The sequence below is a fragment of the Taudactylus pleione genome, unplaced genomic scaffold (assembly GCF_031769625.1).
Source record: "Taudactylus pleione unplaced genomic scaffold, aTauple2 ptg000086l, whole genome shotgun sequence".
NCBI lineage: Eukaryota > Metazoa > Chordata > Amphibia > Anura > Myobatrachidae > Taudactylus > Taudactylus pleione.
Genome location: NW_028284488.1, coordinates 869,201 through 890,000, shown reverse-complemented (window position 1 = coordinate 890,000; position 20,800 = coordinate 869,201). Strand labels below are relative to the sequence as shown.

The 20,800-nt window shown below is 43.4% G+C and overlaps 1 protein-coding gene across 1 annotated transcript in view; it reads left to right on the top strand.

The window, feature by feature from the left end:
- Positions 1-10,176, top strand: part of RBM28 (RNA binding motif protein 28) — a 63,713-nt gene extending 53,537 nt beyond the window's left edge. The window contains exons 18-19 of the mRNA XM_088468652.1: positions 465-564; positions 8,958-10,176. Coding sequence (XP_088324778.1) covers positions 465-564; positions 8,958-9,098 — 241 coding nt within the window. The 3' untranslated portion in view covers positions 9,099-10,176. The remainder of the gene's footprint in view (positions 1-464; positions 565-8,957) is intronic.
- Positions 10,177-20,800: the final 10,624 nt, after the last annotated feature.

The following is a 20,800-nucleotide window of genomic DNA, read 5'->3' as shown; positions in this document are numbered from 1 at the left end:
GGGCGGGGTAACGAGGAGAGTGAGCCTTTGCTGTTGGGAATTTATACTTCACTATTTGGTGCCCAGACTCTCCTTTCCAGGCTTTACCCAGTGTAATCCCTGTGCCCCCTATGAAAGAGATTTAATAGGTAAGAACATAAATCTCATTTTTAGGAAAATCTCTTAAAAAGGCCATGTATGATTTTTAGCCCTCTTCGTAAGGGAATATGTAAATTGCAGACAATGTTGAGGACAACTATGTCATTTTGTATTAACTGAGCACTTTAGATAAATGACCATAAAAATGTTTTACCTGGTAAGAATTGCTATACAAAAAAGCGCACAGTTTTGAAAACTCTTAATTTCAAAGTAATGTCTCTTTGGTGTTTTCCTGTGTTGGACTTGTTAACATATGTGATCATTAGTACCTTTTCTGTTCTTAAATGTTGTTAGCCTCAAATATGGTAATTGCTTTCTTCTCTAAGGGCACGGGACAAGGGGAAGGTTCAACAGCTTCCACAAAAGAAATCTAAAACTCCTGGACAGAGCAGGAAGAATCAGAGACAAATTACAGCAGTAAAAGAGGTGCGTAAATCTTCTGTCAGTTCTGGTTGTTGTATGTATATGGATTTTTCTTCAATGTTCTTTCCTGTTAACAATTACTTTAGCATATAGTGGATCTGATAAAGTATTGATTGCGTAGTAGGTTGTTATTGCCAACCAAAACAAACTATTGTTTTCTCTGAAACAATCATGCACAACATCCATCAATTACAAAAAAATTATAAATGTCCACAACAAGCAAACAGTACTTTAGTTGATTGAAAATTGGTTAATTGGCTAATGAATACCACATACAAATGTTGTAAGTGTAATTAAATATAAAACAAATTATAATGTGACTTTAAGAAATGAACATATGGTAATTATTTGTAAACATGATATCTGCTATCCCTGTCTCCATATTTTCCATATTTCATTTGTTTTTAGGTAAGCAACTCCAAACCATATTCAGCTAACCCGCTTTATTAAGAAACGACAGCAAATAGAATGCATTCACTCATTATTTGTAGATACTCCCTGTCACGGCTCGGGTAATTGGGATTGATGAACCCGAACTGGGTTGATGAACAGAGACACCTGGACCAGTGGGTAGTTGGAATTTAGATGGTTTAATGTAATTCTTGGTCATACAGCTGAATGAGGACTTTAATATGAGATGTAGAATAATGTCCTCTATGCAGAGATGCACAACAAAGGATACTGAATAAAACTATAACACACAAGTCTCTGGAGTACACGAAGTAACGTGTCGACAAGAACTGTAGACTTGGAACTGTAGAATTAGACGAGGAATATTGAAGCTTGCAATAGAGTCCGGGCTGAGGTTTGCTGAATAAGAATTGGATACTTGAATGTGACTCCGGGATGGAGTATGCTGGATTGGGTGAGCACTTTGAATAGGACTCCGGGATGGAGTGTGCTGGATTGGATGAGCACTTTGAATAGGATTACGGGATGGAGTGTGCTGGATTGGATGAGCACTTTGAATAGGATTACGGGATGGAGTGTGCTGGATTGGGTGAGCACTTTGAATAGGACTCCGGGATGGAGTGTGCTGGGCTGGAAGCAGGAGTACTCCCAACTGGAGTATACAGGAACTTGAGGCAGGCAAACTGGAAAGGAAACCAGCGGAGCTCAGGAACATAGCTCTTGCTGTAGCAAAGAGCACTATTGTACTGGCAATGAAACAGAGTCAGGGAAGGACTTTTATACCCCTGGTCGGATGCTGATTGGCTGGAGCAACTGGAGAGTGCTGCTGACTGGATGTATCTGGACCACCTGACTTGATCCAAGATGGCCGCACCCATGATCCGGTGGTCTGACACACTGAAGTGCATGGAAGTGTGGCTGGGACACCTAGGCAACAGCGGGGATGCAGGAAACCACCTTCAGGCATAGGCCTCACTCTGGATTTCACTGACAGGAGCGGCTGGCGACTCAGCAAGGCGCGATGACCTAAGCGCATGGGAAGATGCAGGGGTCTCAGCCGGAGGTCTCTAGCATGGTTTGTGACACTCCCCCACCAAGCAACATAGGTAAGGGGGTTTGTTTCAACAACCTTCTTCCATTGCTATAGGCCCACACACCTTTTTGTTCCTGACCACAGCCATTGCACAGCATGTTCAAACTCTAGTGTTTGACAGTCTGCTGCCTGTGCCTTACTCCCGGAGTCATTCAGTATTTTCTTTATCCTGCCATAAAGACCTTTTTCAAGGCGACACAGTGGTGTCAACCAATCAAAGCAGACTCCTGCTCTCTCATGATCAACCTTCCATTTCCGCAATTGTTCACATCCAAGTCAAGCTGTGCTGCGCTCCCAACCTTGTTGTCCTTTGCATAATCTTTGGATCACTTTTCCTATCTACCCATTCTGGTAGAGAAGGACCAATGTGTCAGGTGCTTCTGTGTGAGAAACTTGCCTAGGCTAGGTCCCTTTAGTCACTCACAGTTCTTTTGAGGAATGTTGAATTTCTGCAGACACAGTAATCCAAAGGAAATTCCTCCTATTATTCCGCTGATTTCCCGGTAATGTTTTGAACTAAGACTAGAGAACAGAGTACAAGGCAACATTGTTGCACTTCAAGAAAACGAGTCCCTTTCTGTGATCGATTCTCTCAATAGTCTCATCAATGCAGTCCTTTCAACAGTGAGCCAATCTTCAAATACAGGACCATATGTCTTTAGAAAGTAGTCCCAATATTACTTTTTCTGCTAGACTAGATCTATAGTTTTTTGGTGTTGGGATATTGGCGATCCAGACATAAGATTTTTGTGCCTTAACATTTCGGAAACTACTGTTGTTCCCAGGCAGTCTTTGTGTTGAGTTGGATGCTCACAAGTATTGTTATTGTGGAAGCATCATTCTTTAACTAACTATATTTTTTCACCCAAATTTGGCACATAAGCCAGCATTTTTAGCCACAGGTGTGTCCAAAGTGGCTTTTACTTTGGTGAAATAAGTCTTAGAGCAATTACAAAATGTCACACCCATGGAGATGCTGATGCAGCTTGATTGTCTGTCTGATTTGAAGCACATCACCCTTGATTGGGTTTTTTTTTTTTTTTTTTTAAAAAGCCCTCTGGCACAAGTCTTTGTCATATTGCTTTAAGAATGTGCCTTCTGTCTACACTGGCATTTTGGATAGCCTATGACGTCACCACCCACAAACTGCACTTCCTGTTAATCACTCTGCATTGGGTCTGCATTGCAGTACCGATCGCAGTGGCCGGCTCATGCACTGCAATGCATGTGCAGTATGCTACAATCGGCCGATTGTGTGCGTATTCACAGTTGCAATTGGTAATGAATAATGAATCGGGCCCATTGTTGGTCTGATTTATACACAATTTACAGCTGCTGTTTCTGTTTATTGCACTGCTTTGCTGGGTGCTACAATTGTATGTGTGCATTCCTCTGTCCCCTCCCTCATCACAACATTTTCCTCCTGCATGGTTGGACTGGGGGGTTGTGTGTGACTCCTGTGAGGCAGAGATTCACCTTGCACCTGTCCCATTAGTTACTCCTCCACCTATGGAAACACTGGCTTGGGTTAATACCCTGAAGGAGGCTATGTCTGAATCATCACAACAATTAGCTGCCTCTAGGCAGGTGGTACACACTCCAGTAGCACCAGCTGTGTCATGCCAGTTGGACAAATCCGTTTGCAGGCCCTCGTACGTTTTTGCTTAAGCCTTCTAAGGCAGCGGAACCTCCTTGGGCGCAAGTTCTCGTCTGCTTTGTTCAGGGGTTATTACAGGTCTCATACTCTGTGGAAAGGATTTTAGAATTATCTCCTAGGAGTTCTGGCACAACTACACAGTTGTCTCAGAAGAGGCAGCTTCCTATGGTGCTTCAGGATGAAGGGGACCCCTTAGAGGACTCTGATTTAGAAATGTCCGCTCCTCCTGAAGATTAATTTGTGGGTGCCAAGGGTGTGGTGTGGGCTTTGATAGCTCATCTTCAAACTCTGGGGGGTAACCATAGTTCCCTATTTTGACCACCTCCCTATCAAGGCACAGCGAGCGAACTCTCTCTATAGGAGTGTGTTGCTTTGACACATCGGATCCTCATTTCCCATGGATGGATTGTGAACTTCAAAATCCTATCTTGTTCCATCCCAGCATCTGTTATTCCTGGGGATGATTTTCAACATGACCTTACAAAGGATCTTTTTTCCACCAGGCAAGATCAAAAAACTACAATCCATGGGTAATCTAGTTCTGAAGAAGAAATCTGTGTCCATCCACTTATGCATCCAGTTGTTGGGCAGGATGGTTGACACATTCGGGACTTTTCAGTTTGGGTGGTTTCAGCTGGACCTGTTATACAAGTGGACTGGATCTCATCTTCACCTGTCCAGGACTATATACCCCTCTCCACGATTATTTTATTCCCTTCTGTGGTGGCTAACACACTGACCATTTCAGACTGGGTTGCCCTTTTGTGATTTGGAACTGTACCTTGGTGACTACGTATGTAAGCCTGCGAGGCTGGGGGGCCGTGGTCTTACAATATCCGTTTCAGAGTCACTGGTCAAATCAGGAATCAGTTACCAATCAATGTGATGGAATCCAGAGCTATTTTCAACACATTGGCAGGGGTGTCCCATCAAAGTGCAGTCAGACAATGCCACAGCTGTGGTCTACATCAATTGTCAGGGTGGAACTCGAAATTGATTGGCGATGTGCGAAATAACCCGCACTCTCGTATTGGCATATAAACATGTTCCTGTCATTTTGGCCATGTTTATTCTCTGGGTCGAAAATTAAGAGACAAACTACATCAGTTGCCAGAATCTGCACACTGGCGAATGGGCTCTAAATCCAGACGTGTTCCGGCATCTAATAATTTGCTGGGGCAGTCCCCAAAGTTGACCTTACGACGTCTCTGCTCAACTACAAGATTCCCGATTTATTGTTAATGGACACTAGATCCAGGCGCATTAGCGGCAGACGCTCTGTCCATCTTGTGGCGCATTCATGGTGCTTTCCCGCTGTTTCCTCCTCTTTCCAGAATCCTGAAACGCAATGAATGGACGACTCTGATCGTTGTGGCTCTGGACTAGCCATGTCATTCTTGGTACTTAGACTTCCTCAACTTGCTACAAGGCGACCCCTGGCAGCTGCCACTTCGTCAAGATATGCTTCAACAAGGTCCTTTCGTACACTCAGCCTTACCGCATCTTCGTTTAATGGCGTGGCTGTTGAAGCCTCAGTTCTGGGAAAGAAAAGTATTCCCTGAAGCTGTAATGCTGACTATGATTGAGGCCAGAAAGCCGGAGTCTGTGGCACACTATCACCGCGTTTTGCAGGCTTGTTTCTTGGTGTGTGCATCACCAGTTTCCTACTGCCGCCGCCTTCTGTTCCTTCAGGCAGGTCTAGATGTGGGCCTCCAGTTGAGCTGTTTGAATGTGCACGTCTCCACATTATCTGTTGGTGCTCCAGACATTTCTCCAGGGCATCCATCATATCCATAGATCTGGTGCGTGCTTAGGGTTTATGTTCATTGTACCTCCTCCTTGTGGAAGACTGATGATCTCTTCATCCTTTACGATTCCCAGAAGTGGGGCTAGCCCGCTTCTAAACAAGCAATTTCTCGGTGGCTTCGGATGGTCACCAGTTAGGTGTTATGTATCCAGTGGTCCACCAATTTACTCATCCCACTAGGTCTGTTGGGGCCTCTTGAGCTGTACTGCATTGGAGCTTCTGCTGATCAGCACTGTCACGCTGCCAATATGACAGGACAAGAACATGTTTATATGCAGTCTGAGAGTGTGGGTCATTTCGCACATCACCAATCGTTTTCGAGTTCAACCCTGACAATTGATATACACCACAGCTGCGGCATCTGTTGGGGCCTCTTGGACTGTACGGCATTGGGGCTTCTGCTGATCAGCACTGTCATGCTGCCATCTGGTCCTTTTGTGCACATTTCCGTCAAGTTTTGCAGGTTTGATACGTTTCCGACCAGAGAAACAAGTTTTGAATGTCGGTGCTGCAGATTTCTTCAGCGCCTTTCCAACTATGAGGACTACTTTGGATCTTCCCCAGTGTTACTCCAGTGTCCCTCAGTGGAGGAAGGAAAAAATAGGATTTTGATACTTACCGATAAATGTTGTGTAGTTAACTGCATTGTGTGTTGTTTTTTTCTTAATTTGTGAATTGCTGTTCGCTTGTTGGGATGCTCTGTCTTTCTGTCTTTTCTTGTGTAGTTTCTGTCTCTCTCTTCCTTTTCCTCTCCATTTCTGGTTGGGCTTATTTAATCCTAACTGATGTTAGGTGGGGGAATAGAGGGAGAGGAGCCAAGACCAATTCTTAAAGAATTAAAGTGCTAGACTCCACTCGCCACCTTCTCGTATACCCCAGTGTTACTCCACTGTCCCCCTGTGGAATCGGAGAAAGGGATTTATTGGTAAGTATCAAAATCCTATTTTCACTCTTTCAGAACCAAAGACTCTTGTGATCAGTACTTGTGTTTCCAGTCTGCCTTCTTTGATTTAACCCAGTTTAAAAAAGTAGCCCTTCCAGACCTCCAAATTGTTGAACACTAACATTTATAACAGAGCTATGCTTTCCTGACTAAGGATAGGGAAGTGGTAGTGTTTGCCTGAATCCTTAAATGCCAATTCTGGTCATGTTGCTTGTGTGATGCCTAGGTTACTTTCTATCAATTAGTGAGATCAGAAATTCTTTTGGATTAGTCATCAGCTTACTATACAGCTCCTAAGGTAGTATCCGTTTCTGTAACTTGATACAGTACTTTACAGTGTCCCTGTTTCAGTCTCTACATGAGCTAATTCTTCCACAGCTGACTAGCATAAGGCACTATATGAGGATGGAGACCAAAGGACCTAATTCAGAGATGGACACTACAGCACTACTGTGCCCGGAGACGTAGATCAACTGCGTGAGCATCAAACATCTGAGTAACCCTCAGGTGGTTAGTCAGGATGTCCAGCAAAATCAGGCTGCCATGACCAGTGAAGCTGCATGCCCAGAAAACGGGACTGACATTCCCCCGTTTTCTAGAATGCTCCCTGTCAAGTCCCCAAGTGCCAACAGCATGTCAATCATGCTGCGGCTTTGGGGCACCGCGACCAACTTGGCAGAAACAGATCTACACATGTGCAGTGCAAACATCTGAGATTTTCATAAATCTCTGAATTAGGCCCTAAGATCGCAAGACTGGCAACAGTACGTTTAATTTGGAATGTGATCTATTCAATGACTATACTGTTTTCGAATACAGTATAGAGATTACACATTTCTCCCGGAATGTGTTTTTTTTAGTTTTCTTCAATCAGCATGCACAGGGTATGGAGTCTCTTGACCATTTATGCCTTTAATTATCTCCAACTTGGGATCAACTTAACACCTAGACAACTTCTCTCAAGGACTTTGGTAACCAGGGTCCAGTCATAAAATGCAGTTACTTATCTAAACCATTAAAGGATGACTTTGAGCCATCAATGAGGCAAATAACTCTTTCTGCTGGTAATAGATTATTATTGTTATTATTATGGTGGTTATTTTATTTTGATTGTGACCTTATTTTGGGGCTGAACAACTGGAAGATGGACTTCCTGAGACCTCAATGTCTGGCAAGTGATATCTATTTAAAATTTATTTTTTTTCTTCTTAATAGTAAATGAAGATCTAAGGGCCACCAAAACTGTATCTGTTGGGCAGGTGTCATTGATGCGCTGGAAGTTTTGTTGAATTTTCAGTTCATTAGCCTGTAATCTGAGTCAACTAATCTCTTGAATTTTACAGACCGTGATACTGAAAGAGGTGCAGTGATTGTTAGTAACCACCATTGTCCCAGTTTTTGTATCCTATTTAATCGATCTTTTGATGGATTTTGGCATTTCCCTTGTTTCCCTCTTTGCCTGGGGAGCTTGTGTCTCCAGGCCTATTTAGGGCTTCTGAGCACTTGCTTTAAAGACGTGGATCTCATTGCCATGAGTATTAAGCAAAGAGAACTTTGCTAGGCTTGTTGAGACCATACTATGGATACAGAAGCCCTCCTGTGTCTACTGTGTCTTTAGCTTAGGAAATCCTGACCTACTTTTTATCCTCCATAGTGGCCTGAACAATAGTCTGATTCTCTAAGGTGCTGCTTTCCATGTTTTTATTTCCTTCTTTCTTTTCTGTTTTTCTTCATTGTCGTCATCGTCTTATCCATACAAACTTGCAGTTCTTTTCCATAGATCTCCATACCTTGTTTTTCATGGAAAAAGGTTGTCATTTGTGCAGTTTGCTCATTTCATCCTAAGGTCTCTGATTTTACATCAACTGGTTAGTTGATAGTGTCATCCTTTGTGTTGAAACTCATAGAAAGCAGCACCTCCATCCTTGGGGTATGTTGTACTGTAAATCTTCTGTGCCTCTATCTGTCCAGTTGATGACACACACAACCAAGGAAATTGAACCTTCTTGGGTGGTTATCGTTGAGCATCAGCTGAGCAAGTTTAAAAAGTAGCCATTGCTGCTCCTGTATAGGCCGTTCTTGAAAAAGATCTTCCAGGCTGTCTATTTTTTTGCATGCCTTCCCTCCTGTTGATGGCAGAAATGGAGCACTCCTGCTTTCTGTGTTCCCACAATGGAGAAAAGGGATTTTTCTAATGTTTGTTTATTTTTTATATTTGCTATCTACATTTTTTTTAAAGTGGTTTAGGAGGAGAAGGACCAACTCATTTGGGACTCAGGAATGAGGGTCTTAACTCCCACTCCAGATTTCCTGCAAATGCAGTCTGTTTTCAGGAGGGTTTTTAATCAGTATTTCATTTTTGGACCAAATCTATTTAGGTTTATTACCATACAAATTGGGAAATTGAGAAGGTAGAAGTAGCTGACTATAGTCTCATTTAGTTAAATTCTGATTGTTGTTTTTCATATTGGCTTTTTTATTTTAGGTGCCTTCGAAGAAGAGGAAACAACACTGGAGCCAAGCAGAGGCTCGCTTCAATCAGCTGGTGGAGCAGTACAAGCGCAAGATCCTGGGGAAGCCCAGTTCAACTGCTCCTGCAAAAAGAAGCAAGTGGTTTGAGGATTGAAACTATGCTGGTTTAAAGAGAAGAGGCTTATTGTGTATTCACAGATTTGGTTTTCATCTGTCTCTTTTGTAGACACAACAGCATTGAGGGTTTTGTTTTTTCAAAGGGAGCATGTTGTCTAGATAACAAAACCCAAAAAGCCACACTTCAGAAGACACGAGAAAATGTAAGACCAAGATGACCAAAGTCCAAACTAGTCTTTACCTGCTAAACAGAGGAAATAGGTAGCACCTATCAATAGTCTTCTTGACAGCTGTTGAAAATGCCATCACTGATTTATGAACAAAGGAGTTAACTAGCAATTTTTTACCTCCATTATTTTAAAGCTTTTTTTTTTTTTAGAGAATATTATGTGAAAAAAAACCGTAAAGTAAGGCATACCCTGTTCTGTAAATATCGAAGTTTAAGCCATAACTATCACATATGGAACGTTTGCAGCAGATCTGAGCAGCTACGTTAACGATTCAGAACATTTGGATTAAATTGCTTGGAGGGAAATTTTTAGTTCTATCGCTGCTAGTGTGAATATTAGAGGACAAAAAAACCCCAGAAGAATTAACTAAAATAAAAACAAATTTGAACAAAAAAACTTTTAATGTACGTTGTGAAAGAAGGAAATTAAGGATGATGGTTCAAGTGAAGATGGAAGCTGAAAAAAATGGGAAATTTGCCAAATGCAATATAGGGAATGTTTTAATTGTCAAAATCGTTCATTGATAGAAGGAATCTGAGGTACGGAAAACACATATGGAACATTGGAACAGTTCATGTGAAAGACAGCAGGCATCATATATCTGTAGTTTTAATGTATTGTGTTCTTACTACATCTGGATACTTTTGAACCAGAATTTTGTGACCATAGTCAGTATGTGAATTTTTGTCTTTCACTGTCCCCTTTTAATTATCAAAATCAGAAGCCAATGCTGAATTTACATGTCTGTTGAAATGCAGACTAGCAGCGTCTTGCATCAATGAGAGACTATGATTTATTTAATGTATACAAACTTCTCTATAGGACATAGCTGTGACTTTTTGTATTAAATAATATTTAAAACAAATAAAACATGATTTTTATTTTTTTTATTTTTTGGCCTTTCAAAAACGGGCAATAAAACCCTATCAAAATCAGTCAGAGCGAAAACCATCCCTCTGAGTTGACTGTGTGTGTGTGTGTGTGTGTATATATGTGATTATTCCACTAACCAATCAAATGAGTTGCTACAAAAACTGCACTTTCTCCATCCACGGGGGGACACTGGAAACGCTGCGTGTTAAGTAAGTGGAGTGAGGCGTTTGGACACTTTCAAATTTGTAGCTGAAATTCAGGCTCCTCCTCAAAATCTGAACGACTGAACTGCCAATAATTGTTCTGAGTGCCCGGCATGCTGGGCCTACTCTCATTTGGCTGTCCGTAGCCGGAGGATGTGAGACTGAACTTCAACGTTAGGAATATTGTTCCAGAACAAAGGATCCAGCAGGTATGTTGGTGGTCCCTGGGGCTTTCCCCTCATTTACCGGTTTCCCTTTACAATAGGTAAAAGGAGACTTATGTTCTAACCTGGTTAAATCCATTTCTTCAAGATCCATAGGGGACACAGTGACTACGCTGGGGTATAGATTGTGCAAAATGACTGAGCCCCAAACAGTTAGTCTTTGATTTCCCAGGCAGCCCAGCCTCCTTCTCCCCTATACCCAGCCTCAGGCAGGCCAGTTAAGTTAGCAAGTCCAAGGCAGGAGCGCAAAGGAGAAGGAAGACTGGTGCACACACAGATCCAAACACACAAAACCAGAAATGGGACAAATCCCTGCAAGTAAAAGAAACCTATTCTGGTGCCCGTGCCCATAAAAAAAGAAAACCTTCTTACTATATAATATAGGGTTGCAGCAAACTACATAAACTCTGTGTATATTTGTATTGAAAAGACAACAAAAAAAACTGATAGTTCGCGCTACCGCTATAATATAATCTCAATCTGAACCAAATGATTAGATGTAAATCAATTTATGAATCGTGAGTATAATCAAAAAATGTTTATTAACCACTAAAAAAGAACCATATTGAGATAATATACCATTAGTTACGTTAAAGAAAACAATACAAACACCATCAGTTAAATATTATATCACACTGCATCATATAAATATAATATAATTGCTAATCACTGTGAACCCTTGGCAGATTAAATATATAAAAATAGTTATAAAAAACTTAGTGTCTTGTCTAAGTGCGCAGCTGTTCACACTTTAGCAGACATAATATAAAGCTAGTTGCTATCAAGTAGAGACAAGGAGATCGTAATCCTCCACAGGATGAGAATAAAATCATGCATTTATTCCGGCATTAGATCATAGGCTAAAGCCATCTAAACATTAATAGCAATATCCATGTATCAGATCACATGCAGTGATTCGTTCGTAATGTTGCTAAATTAGCCTCAAGCTGTAATTAGACAATTGTGCGGGCTGATCCATCAAGGTGTTAATCCCCTTGTTGAGAGCTCAATCCCTTATGGATAATTAAGACAGTCTCTGGGCAAATAGAGCTACAATAGTTCCACTCAACCCGACAGAGAAATAACGGGCAGATACAGATCGTGTCTCAGGTTCACCGGACCATACTCTTCTATTGTAATTGTAGAACTCACGAGTGTTGATAGAGCAATGTGGGGGCCCCCCTTGTGTTCTTTAGGGTCTGGAGTCCCGTATGTTCAGCCGTGATGTTATGATGCTGTGCTGGATACTTCAAGTATATTCGCCGTTTGGCAGAGGCCACAGTACGGACGTGGATGTAGCAAGGATCTAGTGCAGCCGGGCAACCATGTAGCTATGTACGTCCCGGTTAACGCATTTCGTCACGTGTCATGTGACACTTTCAAATCCCTGCAAGCCAGGTGCTTCAGGGTGGGCACCCTGTATCCCCTATGAATCTCGACGAAAAGGCTTTAACCAGGTAAAACAAATTTCCATTTCTTTTCCATAGGGGACTATGCTGGGACATCCCAAAGCAATGCCCCTAAGGGAGGGGGGATGCTCCTGGGCTGCACTGAGAATTCTCCGCCCAAAGGCCATGTCTGCGGAGGCAAAGGTGTAAAAAAAACTGAAACTGTTAAATGTGTGGATGGAAGACTACATAGCTGCTCTGCAAAGCTGTCCGCCTAGGCACCCAGGCGAGCTGCCCAAGATGTACCTACCGACCTGGTGAAACGAGCAGTCAACCGGGGTTGGTGGAGGGAGGTCTGCCTGGTACACGTGGATGGTCAAATGGAGCCAGCGTGCCAAGGAAGCCATAGAACACAAAAAGGGTATCGGACTTACGGATATCCCTAGTGTGGTCTACATAGATCCGGAGGGCCCTTACTACATCCAAAGAGGCCGCCTCCGGTTAAGAATCTGATGTATGAAAAGATGGAACCACAATCTGTTGGGTGATGTGGAACTGAGAAACTACCTTCGGAAGATGGCCTAACCGTCTCCGAAGAATGGCCCGGTCCGAGTGAAAGACCAGAAACTTGAGAGCGACAGAACAGCGTGCTAAAGTCTGACATTCTCCGTGCCCACGCGACAGCCAGAAGGAAAATAGTTTTCCACGGGCACCAGCGAATGTCCACCAACTCTAAAGGCTCGAAGGCAGAACACTATAGAGCCCTGAGCACTAAAGACAAATCCCACTGAGCCACTGGATGAACAAAGGAGACTGCAAATGGAGACTCCTTTTCAATTTGTGAAGAACCCTCAGAATAAGCAAAATCGGAGGTAATCTGTACATGAAACTAAAGACCAACCAAACTGCTAAGGCGTTCATCAGAAGTACACCTGGATCCCTGGTGTGAGAACAGTACTTCGGCAGCTTGTGGTTGTGTCCAGACGCCAACAAGTGGGATGTCTGGGGCCACTACAAGAGGGCAAGCTGGACCTCCGAGAGAGACAATGATGGTTTGCGTCTTGATCTGGAGATGGGATTTGTTCCATAAAGTCAGAACTTCCCTATGGAGCTGCAGGGAGCGAAACTGTGCATACTCCACCATGTCGAAGGTGGAGACAAGTGAGCCCAGGAATGAATGGACACTCGTGGTGCTGCAAGAACCTGCGCATCTTGCCCTGAAAGTCCTTTTTAAGCTTGTTTTTTTTATTATTACACTTGAGGTCCAGTCTGCAGCTTGAGCCAAACCAGCTTGTTGCAGTCAGAGCCTTCTGGACAGTCTTGAGGCTCGAGCTAGCATTAGGGATGGCCATCAACCATTGATGGCAATTATCGATGGTTAACTGTTGATGGTGTTTTTTTTTTAAATTCTTGATAGGATTAGTCACGTCCCCATTTTTGATTGGTCAATGGTGCATTGTGCCCCCAGCAGCGGTGGTCACAGAGGGGTGCAAAACATTGATGGTTCATAGTTGGTTTTTGTGCCATCGATGGACAATCCACCGATGACCAGCCCTAGCTAGCATGTCACGAGCCAGACCCTCGCATCAACTCCTTTTGCGTCCTCCTTCCTCAGCACATATACGGTTTTATCTCTGGCAAATTCCACCATAGAGGCACAATGAAAGTGGAAACACTTTTTGGCATTTATAAAAAATGTAAAAAACATGGTATAAATAGTTCATATAGGTGATAACCATATTAATGAATACACAATCTTATGTTTTATATGATGGGTGGTTACACAAATATGAAGCAGACATTCGAATTGTACCATCTTTACAAGCTAATGCTGGGTACACAATATCCAGATATTGGGCCATTCAGCAAATATTCGGCTGATTGGCTCCGATAATTGGATATTGTGTATGCTTGAGTGTTGGCATATTTGAAGCTGATAAGACTTCAATGCTTCTGCAACGGTCATATCAGTGGACCAACACACGTGATCTTGTTTATGACCTCCGGAACCCGTTCAAAAGATTCAGTACATACTGAGCAAGACCTTGCTCGAGGTGTACAGTTGCACACCAATCTGGTGATCACTCTGTCAGATCAGAACATTTATGGAATCAGCGACACCCGTCATTAAAGTGTATACCCAGCTTAAGATGCTCTACATCTTTCACATTGTTGGATGTATTTTCTTTGTTACCTCACTCACTGCAGTGGGTGCGCTACAAATGCTCTCTTGTTCTTTTTGACATGTTCAAGGTGTTTTTGTGTTAAGGAGCTGCTCCTAAATACAAAAACATCTCCCTGTTCTTTTAGATTATTACCTAAAAGCGAGGCAGGCGAACTCCGGATGGAAGTATGGGTCCTGAGACAGTAGATTCAGATTATGCAGAGCAGTATCTATGGAAAGGTCTTGCAGATCCCCGTACCAAGCTCGCCATGGCCAATTGGGAGCCACTGGGATCATTGTGCCACCTTACACTTTGAAATTGTGTAGAACCCCCAGAATAAGCAAGATCGGAGGGAATCTACATGAAACGAAATACCAACCGATTACCAGGATCCCTGGTAATATGTAGACAAACTCAGATCCCAAGTCTGAGTCTTTCTACATATTTTCTTATAGACACATCATTCATATGTTCCTGCATCTAGTTTCTAGACAGTATATAATAATGCAAGAGGTGGTGTAGCTGTTGAGTTTGTTTGGAATTAACATTTAATTCACTTATTTATGTAAAATACTGTAATTTGGGATTTCCTAGATATTCAACTTGGGTTTACATGAAATGCATACCAGGGTTTGCAGTGTGGATTGATATAGGTCCACATTAAGATGTTGGACAGGCAATAGGTGCGACACTAGTAGGTTGCCATTCAAATGGTTGACACATTATTTTTTTTATTTTAGCCTAACCCTAAAAATAAATGAAAACCATGTTGACCTTTTTGTGTCGACCTTTTTAATCCTGTTGACCTAAGACACTGTCAACCTTTTAACCCTGTTAACTTATTGACACGACCATCTGGTGTCAACTTATTGACTATCTTTTTAATGTAGACCTACCATCCAGATAATAAAATATAATAGAAAATAAAGATTGTTTCATGAAATATTATGTTTATTATTTTCAATATTAATTTTTTTTCTTCTGTAAAAAAGGATTGAATTTCTATAACAATTTTTTAAAACTATTATAATTTATTGAAACATTTAGAATGTTTTTAAATGTTACAATGCAGCTGCTCTGGTTCCTACTGTGATTGATGGATAGCCATTATTCTAGATTTCCATTATTGCTTAGCCACTTAATTGTTTTCTCCCAAAATCCGTCAGATGTTGTTTTTTATTATTATTTAATAGAGTTTAGAAAGTATTTTTAAAAATAGATTTATTTTATTAGAAAACATATATGCCTGGGAGTATCTAGCACCCCTTGTGTCGATAGGCTCCAATTGCAAAGCTTACCTCCCATATTCCAATGGTCATAGATCCTATTACCAGTAGCCCTCTCACACCTGTTTAGTAAGAGCACTATTTTATAACCCTTGTAAATAGCATATTTTTTTTGTACCGCCCTCCTTTCTTATTGGCTGTGACCAGTGTCATTTAAAAAAATAAATAAATCGGAGTGCATTGAAATCATTGTCATATTCATGAAACCAGTATGTGATTGTGTGCTCTGTTACATGGCGCATTTTCCTGCTTGAAGTAGCCGAGAGAAGGTGGATAGATTATGGCCATAAATGGATGCACATGGTCACCAACAATACTCAGGTAGGCTGTACCATTTAAACAATGCTCATTTCATATTAAGGGGTTTAATATGTGCAAAGAACAAATTCCCCACACCGTTACACCACCAGCCTGAACAGTTGATAAAAGGATGGATGGATTCATGTTTACGCCAACCTCTGACCCTACCACCTGCATGTCACAGTAGATATCGAGATTTGCTTGAACAGGTAACATTTCTTCTTCGGGGTCCATGGGGTCCACAGCTATTACGTTGGGGTATATGGATTCATCCAGGCACCAAACAGTTAATCCAAGCTCTCAGTTCCCAGGATGCACCAGGTCCTCCCCTATATACCCTGCCCCTGGTTACAGGCAGTCAGTTGTTCTGTTTGGTGCGAGAAGGCACTGCGCTAACAATGTACTGCTGGAGCAGTCCCAAAAGACAAGTTTTTTTTTTTTTTCTTCTCTGGGTAGGTGACGTGCTGTGTAGCTAGGCGTCTGATAGGAGACGCGTGTATCATCTGCTCCTGCCGGCGCCGCGACGCTGGTCTAACGACTGGTACTTTCGGCAGGGGCATTCGCTCTGGACCGCGACTGGCTACAGGGGATGCGAGTAAGTGTGATTGTGGGCGGCCGCTGACGCCGCTGTCACAAGCAGTCCGTCCACTGGCATGGAGACTGGCCGGGGGACTGCTGTAGTGGGGTGCCAGCGCAGTCTGCCTCCCTTTACTATACCACCGGGACTTGATGTGCCTGACTGCCGGGGGCTATGGCGGCGACCATGTCAGTGTGCTGGTTGGGTCCATGCAGCATAGGGGAGGTATGCTTCCCCAGCGGCCCCTCCCCCAACCCGAACTACGGCCCTCTGCAAAATCCTGATCGTCCGTAGGTAAGTAAAAACTAACCCCCTAACCCTAATCCTTTTTAGGGGTGCCTAACCCTAACCTCCCCCCCAAGTGCCTAAACCTAATCCCCCCCCTTCCCCGCTGCCTAAACCTAAGTCCCCCCTGGGGGTGCCTAACCCTAACCTCCACCCCAAGTGCCTAAACCTAATCCCCCCCCTTCCCCGCTGCTTAAACCTAAGTCTCCTGGGGGTGCCTAACCCTCCCCCCCGCGAATGTCCGCTCACGGCGCCCGGCGTTGGGAAAATGATAGGTGTCTAGATAGAGACGCCTGTCATTTAACCCTCACCGGGATAAAGCAGTCTGGAAGCCGGCTGTCGGAATTAAGACAGCCGGTTTCCTGATTGCATCCCGCTGGTATCATGTATGCTCTACAAAGCGGGGTTATTCCCATCAGTCAAACCTACCAGCTTCTGGAAACTCCCTGGGGTTTCTTTTTTCCCAGATTATGGACCAATATACCTCTGCTTGGGGCTCAGATATCCTACTAAGCTAGTGTGCTTTTTTGTAGTTGATTGAGAGCCTATAGCATAAATGCATTAAGTTTTGCTGAGTTATGCTGCCTTTGTTTTTTTGGGAAGACTGTCAGTTATTATACATCACATTTACTAGTGTTTGTGAAGGTGAGCACATTACATTGTTGCCTTTGCAAAGGAAGTGCTCCAATTGGCCCGAGCTGTAGGCTGAAGGGGCTAAATTGTAAATTACATGTACTGGTGAAAACTGGGCTGCCCATCCCCCCTCTCTCCTAATTAATGAGGAAGACTCTGTTTCAGTTGAATACTGACTGGGGGGGAGGGAGTTGGGCAATCCCTGAGTATGCTTTGTTACTAGGATCCTACGAACTTGGGTTGATTGTGATTCAGTACCTATTTGGCAATATATGCATGAAGATCTTGCCAAACTGATGTGACCTTATGGTACTATTGAAAGTTTTTACTTTTTTCTTCATAAAAACCCCAGTAATGGGTTACAGAGTGCTTCCTATGTATGTTTTCTGTGAAGGTGGTTGCTGGGCATTATTAACCCTACACTACTTGTAGGTTACTTGCAAATATTTCTCAGGACGCTTTGTTCATCTCCCTGTATACCTTTCCTTGGATGGTCAGGTTATACAGAACTTGATATCCTACTTAGCCTTGTGTGCTGTTGGTAGTTGAGCAAGAACTTATTGCAAATATATATATCCCTCTATATGAGTCGGCCAGGGAGCACTCTCGGGTGCTCTAGGTGGCTGTGTGCTCAAGAGGTCGGGTCGCTCCCTGTATGCCTCTCCTGCAGTGATCAGGTCATATAGAGCTCTGTATCTTACCTGGTGTTTGGTAGCTGACTAGAGAGTTTAGTGTGTGTGTATAGATAGATATCTATCAGATTTTATATCTATGTGCATTTCATATGACTTATGAAATCTGCCGTGTTATGCTGGCTTGTCAGTCATAAGCTCTCACGGGGGTTTCTCCTCATTTACCCTATACGACAGGTGTGGGATATAGAGATATATATATATATACACTTATGCCCCCTATGCATCCGTCCTGAAGGGACATGTATACTCACTCTGGTCAAAGATGGCTTCGTCCTCAGCAGCTTTCCAGCAACCGCGGCAAGCAGCTAGGCCAGTACGGCCAATAACTAGAAGGTGGTCTGTCGTCTCACATGCCTTCCAGCCCTCAGATTCTGAACATCTTCTGGTGATTAGGGGTATACACGGGTCTCCTCTCTAGAGTCACTCTCAGGAGAGGAAGACCTGTTTCCTACGGTGACTGTCCCTGTCATGGTGGTTGCAGATGTACCATCTCAATAAGAGTCGCCCATTCTGGATTCAGATTGGGTACTCCTCACGAACAATGCCAACCTCCGCGGATGGGGAGCAGGGACAGGTCGAGACACATTTCATGGAAATGGACGACAACGGAAAGCAGTCTGTCCGTAAACGTCCTGGAACTAAAGGCAGTGTTCAAGAGCGCTTGTTAAAAGCTCAGGAAATGCTAAAGGAGCAGGCCTGTCCAAGTAGAAAAAAAACATCGCTACCGTAGTAGCCTACCTCATCCATCAGGAAGACAAAAGTATCAAACATTCTGATTTGGGCAGAATGTCATTTTCCAGCGAGATCAGCTGTGTTCATACCAGGAGTCCTCATTTTGGAAGCGGACTTCCTAAGCCAGCAGGATATACATACTAGAGAGTGGGCTCTTCATCCACAGGGGTTTCGGAGCCCTGTGGACAGATGGGGACTTCCAGTGGTAGATCTCATGCCTCAGGTCAGTGAAACTTCAGACTGGCGTATTTTGTTTCTTCCGGGCTTCCCTTCTTCCAAGGGTTATCAGGAAATACAAGCAGGAGTGTGTAACAGTAATACTGAGTCCCTGCTTGGCCCGGACGCCATTGGTTCACCCGACCTACAGAGTCTCTCCACAGACACTCTGTGGCCTTTTCCTCCAAGGCTGGACCTGTTAATACACAGGGTCCCTGCCTGTATCCAGATCTTCCTCATCTGTCTTTGACGGCGTGGCTCTTGAGACCTCTGTCTTAAAGGGAAAGGTTTTTTCAAATTCTGCAATTCAGAGGGCACAGAAACCTTCCTCTGGCTACATTTATTACAAAATCTGGCACTTGTAGTTTCAGCGGTGTAAACTGAGGAAAGGTGACCCTAGGGTGGTTAGGGTTCTCTAATGTTTTCTTGTTGTCAGGCTGGTTTGTGCCGGGGTCTCCGTCTGACCACCCTGAGAGTTCGGGCTTCTTCACTTTCAGTTGGGTACAGCAAAGGATCGCCCCCATTTGCCTGATGTTAGGATATTTTTTCAGGGTGTTCTGAGGTTTCAGCCTCCCTTTTTCCCCCCCGGTAGCCCGTGGGGTTTGGTATTGGTTCTCAGGACTTTGCAGGCTCCTTTATTCGAACCCTAAAATAAGTAGACCTAAAGTGGTTGACAGCGAAGACAGTTTCTTCTGGCTATCGCTTCTGCCCGTAGGGTCTCTGATTTAGCAGCCCTGTCTTTTCGCTCTCCTTTGATAATATTTCATCAAGGATAGAGCTGTTCTTCATACTTGGGCCGATTACCTTCTTAGGGGGTTTCCCGGTTTCATGGGTAATTAAGAAATTGTGGTTCCAGCTTTGCAAGCTTCACGCCTTTTGGCTACTGAAGCATCACTGGATGTTGTTTCTGCATTATGCATCTATGTAGATCACATCAACTCCATTAGGAGTAAGGTTTTTTTATTCGTGTTGTATGGCTGTCATAAGCGAGGCTGGCCAGCTAACAGACAGACTTGGCCAGATGGTTGCATATGACAATTTCTCAAGCGTACACACAAGCTGTTCTTGTTGTGCCGAACACCGTCACAGCACATTCTACTCGATCTGTGGGACCATCGTGGACGGTGTGTTGTGGAGCCTCTGCAGAACAAACATGCAAGGCAACCATGTGGTCTTCCGTCCACACCTTTGTCAAATTGTACACATTTCACACATTTGCCTCTCGGGATGCTTCCTTCGGGCGAAGGATTCTCCTCTATACTGAAACACAGGACCGTCTCCGCCCTAGGGGTACTGCTTTGGTATGTCCCCAATGTAATAGCTGTGGACCCCATGGACCCCGAAGAAGAAAATAAGAGTTTATGGTATAACATACCTTCGTTAACTCTTTTTCTTCGAGGTCCATGGGGTCCACAGGACACCCACCCTGACGCACCTGGTGTTATTGGGTAATTCTGTGTATCTGAGTGTTTTTCCTCTTTGATGAGAGATTGGTCTAGAGAACATAGGTCCTTCCTCCTTATCTGTTTTGCCTTCTCTTGGCTTTATAATGAACTGACTAACCAGGGGCGGGGTATATAGGAGAGGACCTGGTGCATCCTGGGAACTGAGAGTTTGGATTAACTGTTTGGTGCCTGGATGAATCCATATACCCCAATGTAATAGCTGTGGACCCCATGGACCTCGCAGAAAAAGAGTTAACGAAGGTATGTTATACCATAACTCTTATTTTTTCCAATCATCAACTGACCAGTGTTGGTGAATCTGTGCCGCTGTAGCTTCAATTTCCTATTCCTAGCTGACATGAGTGGAATCTAGTGAAGTCTTCTGCTGCTGTAGCCCAGCCACTTCAAGGTACTTTTCTTTAGTTGCTGTCAGCTTAAAGCAGGAACCATTTTCCACTGACTTGTCTGATTAACAAGGGATTTTCCC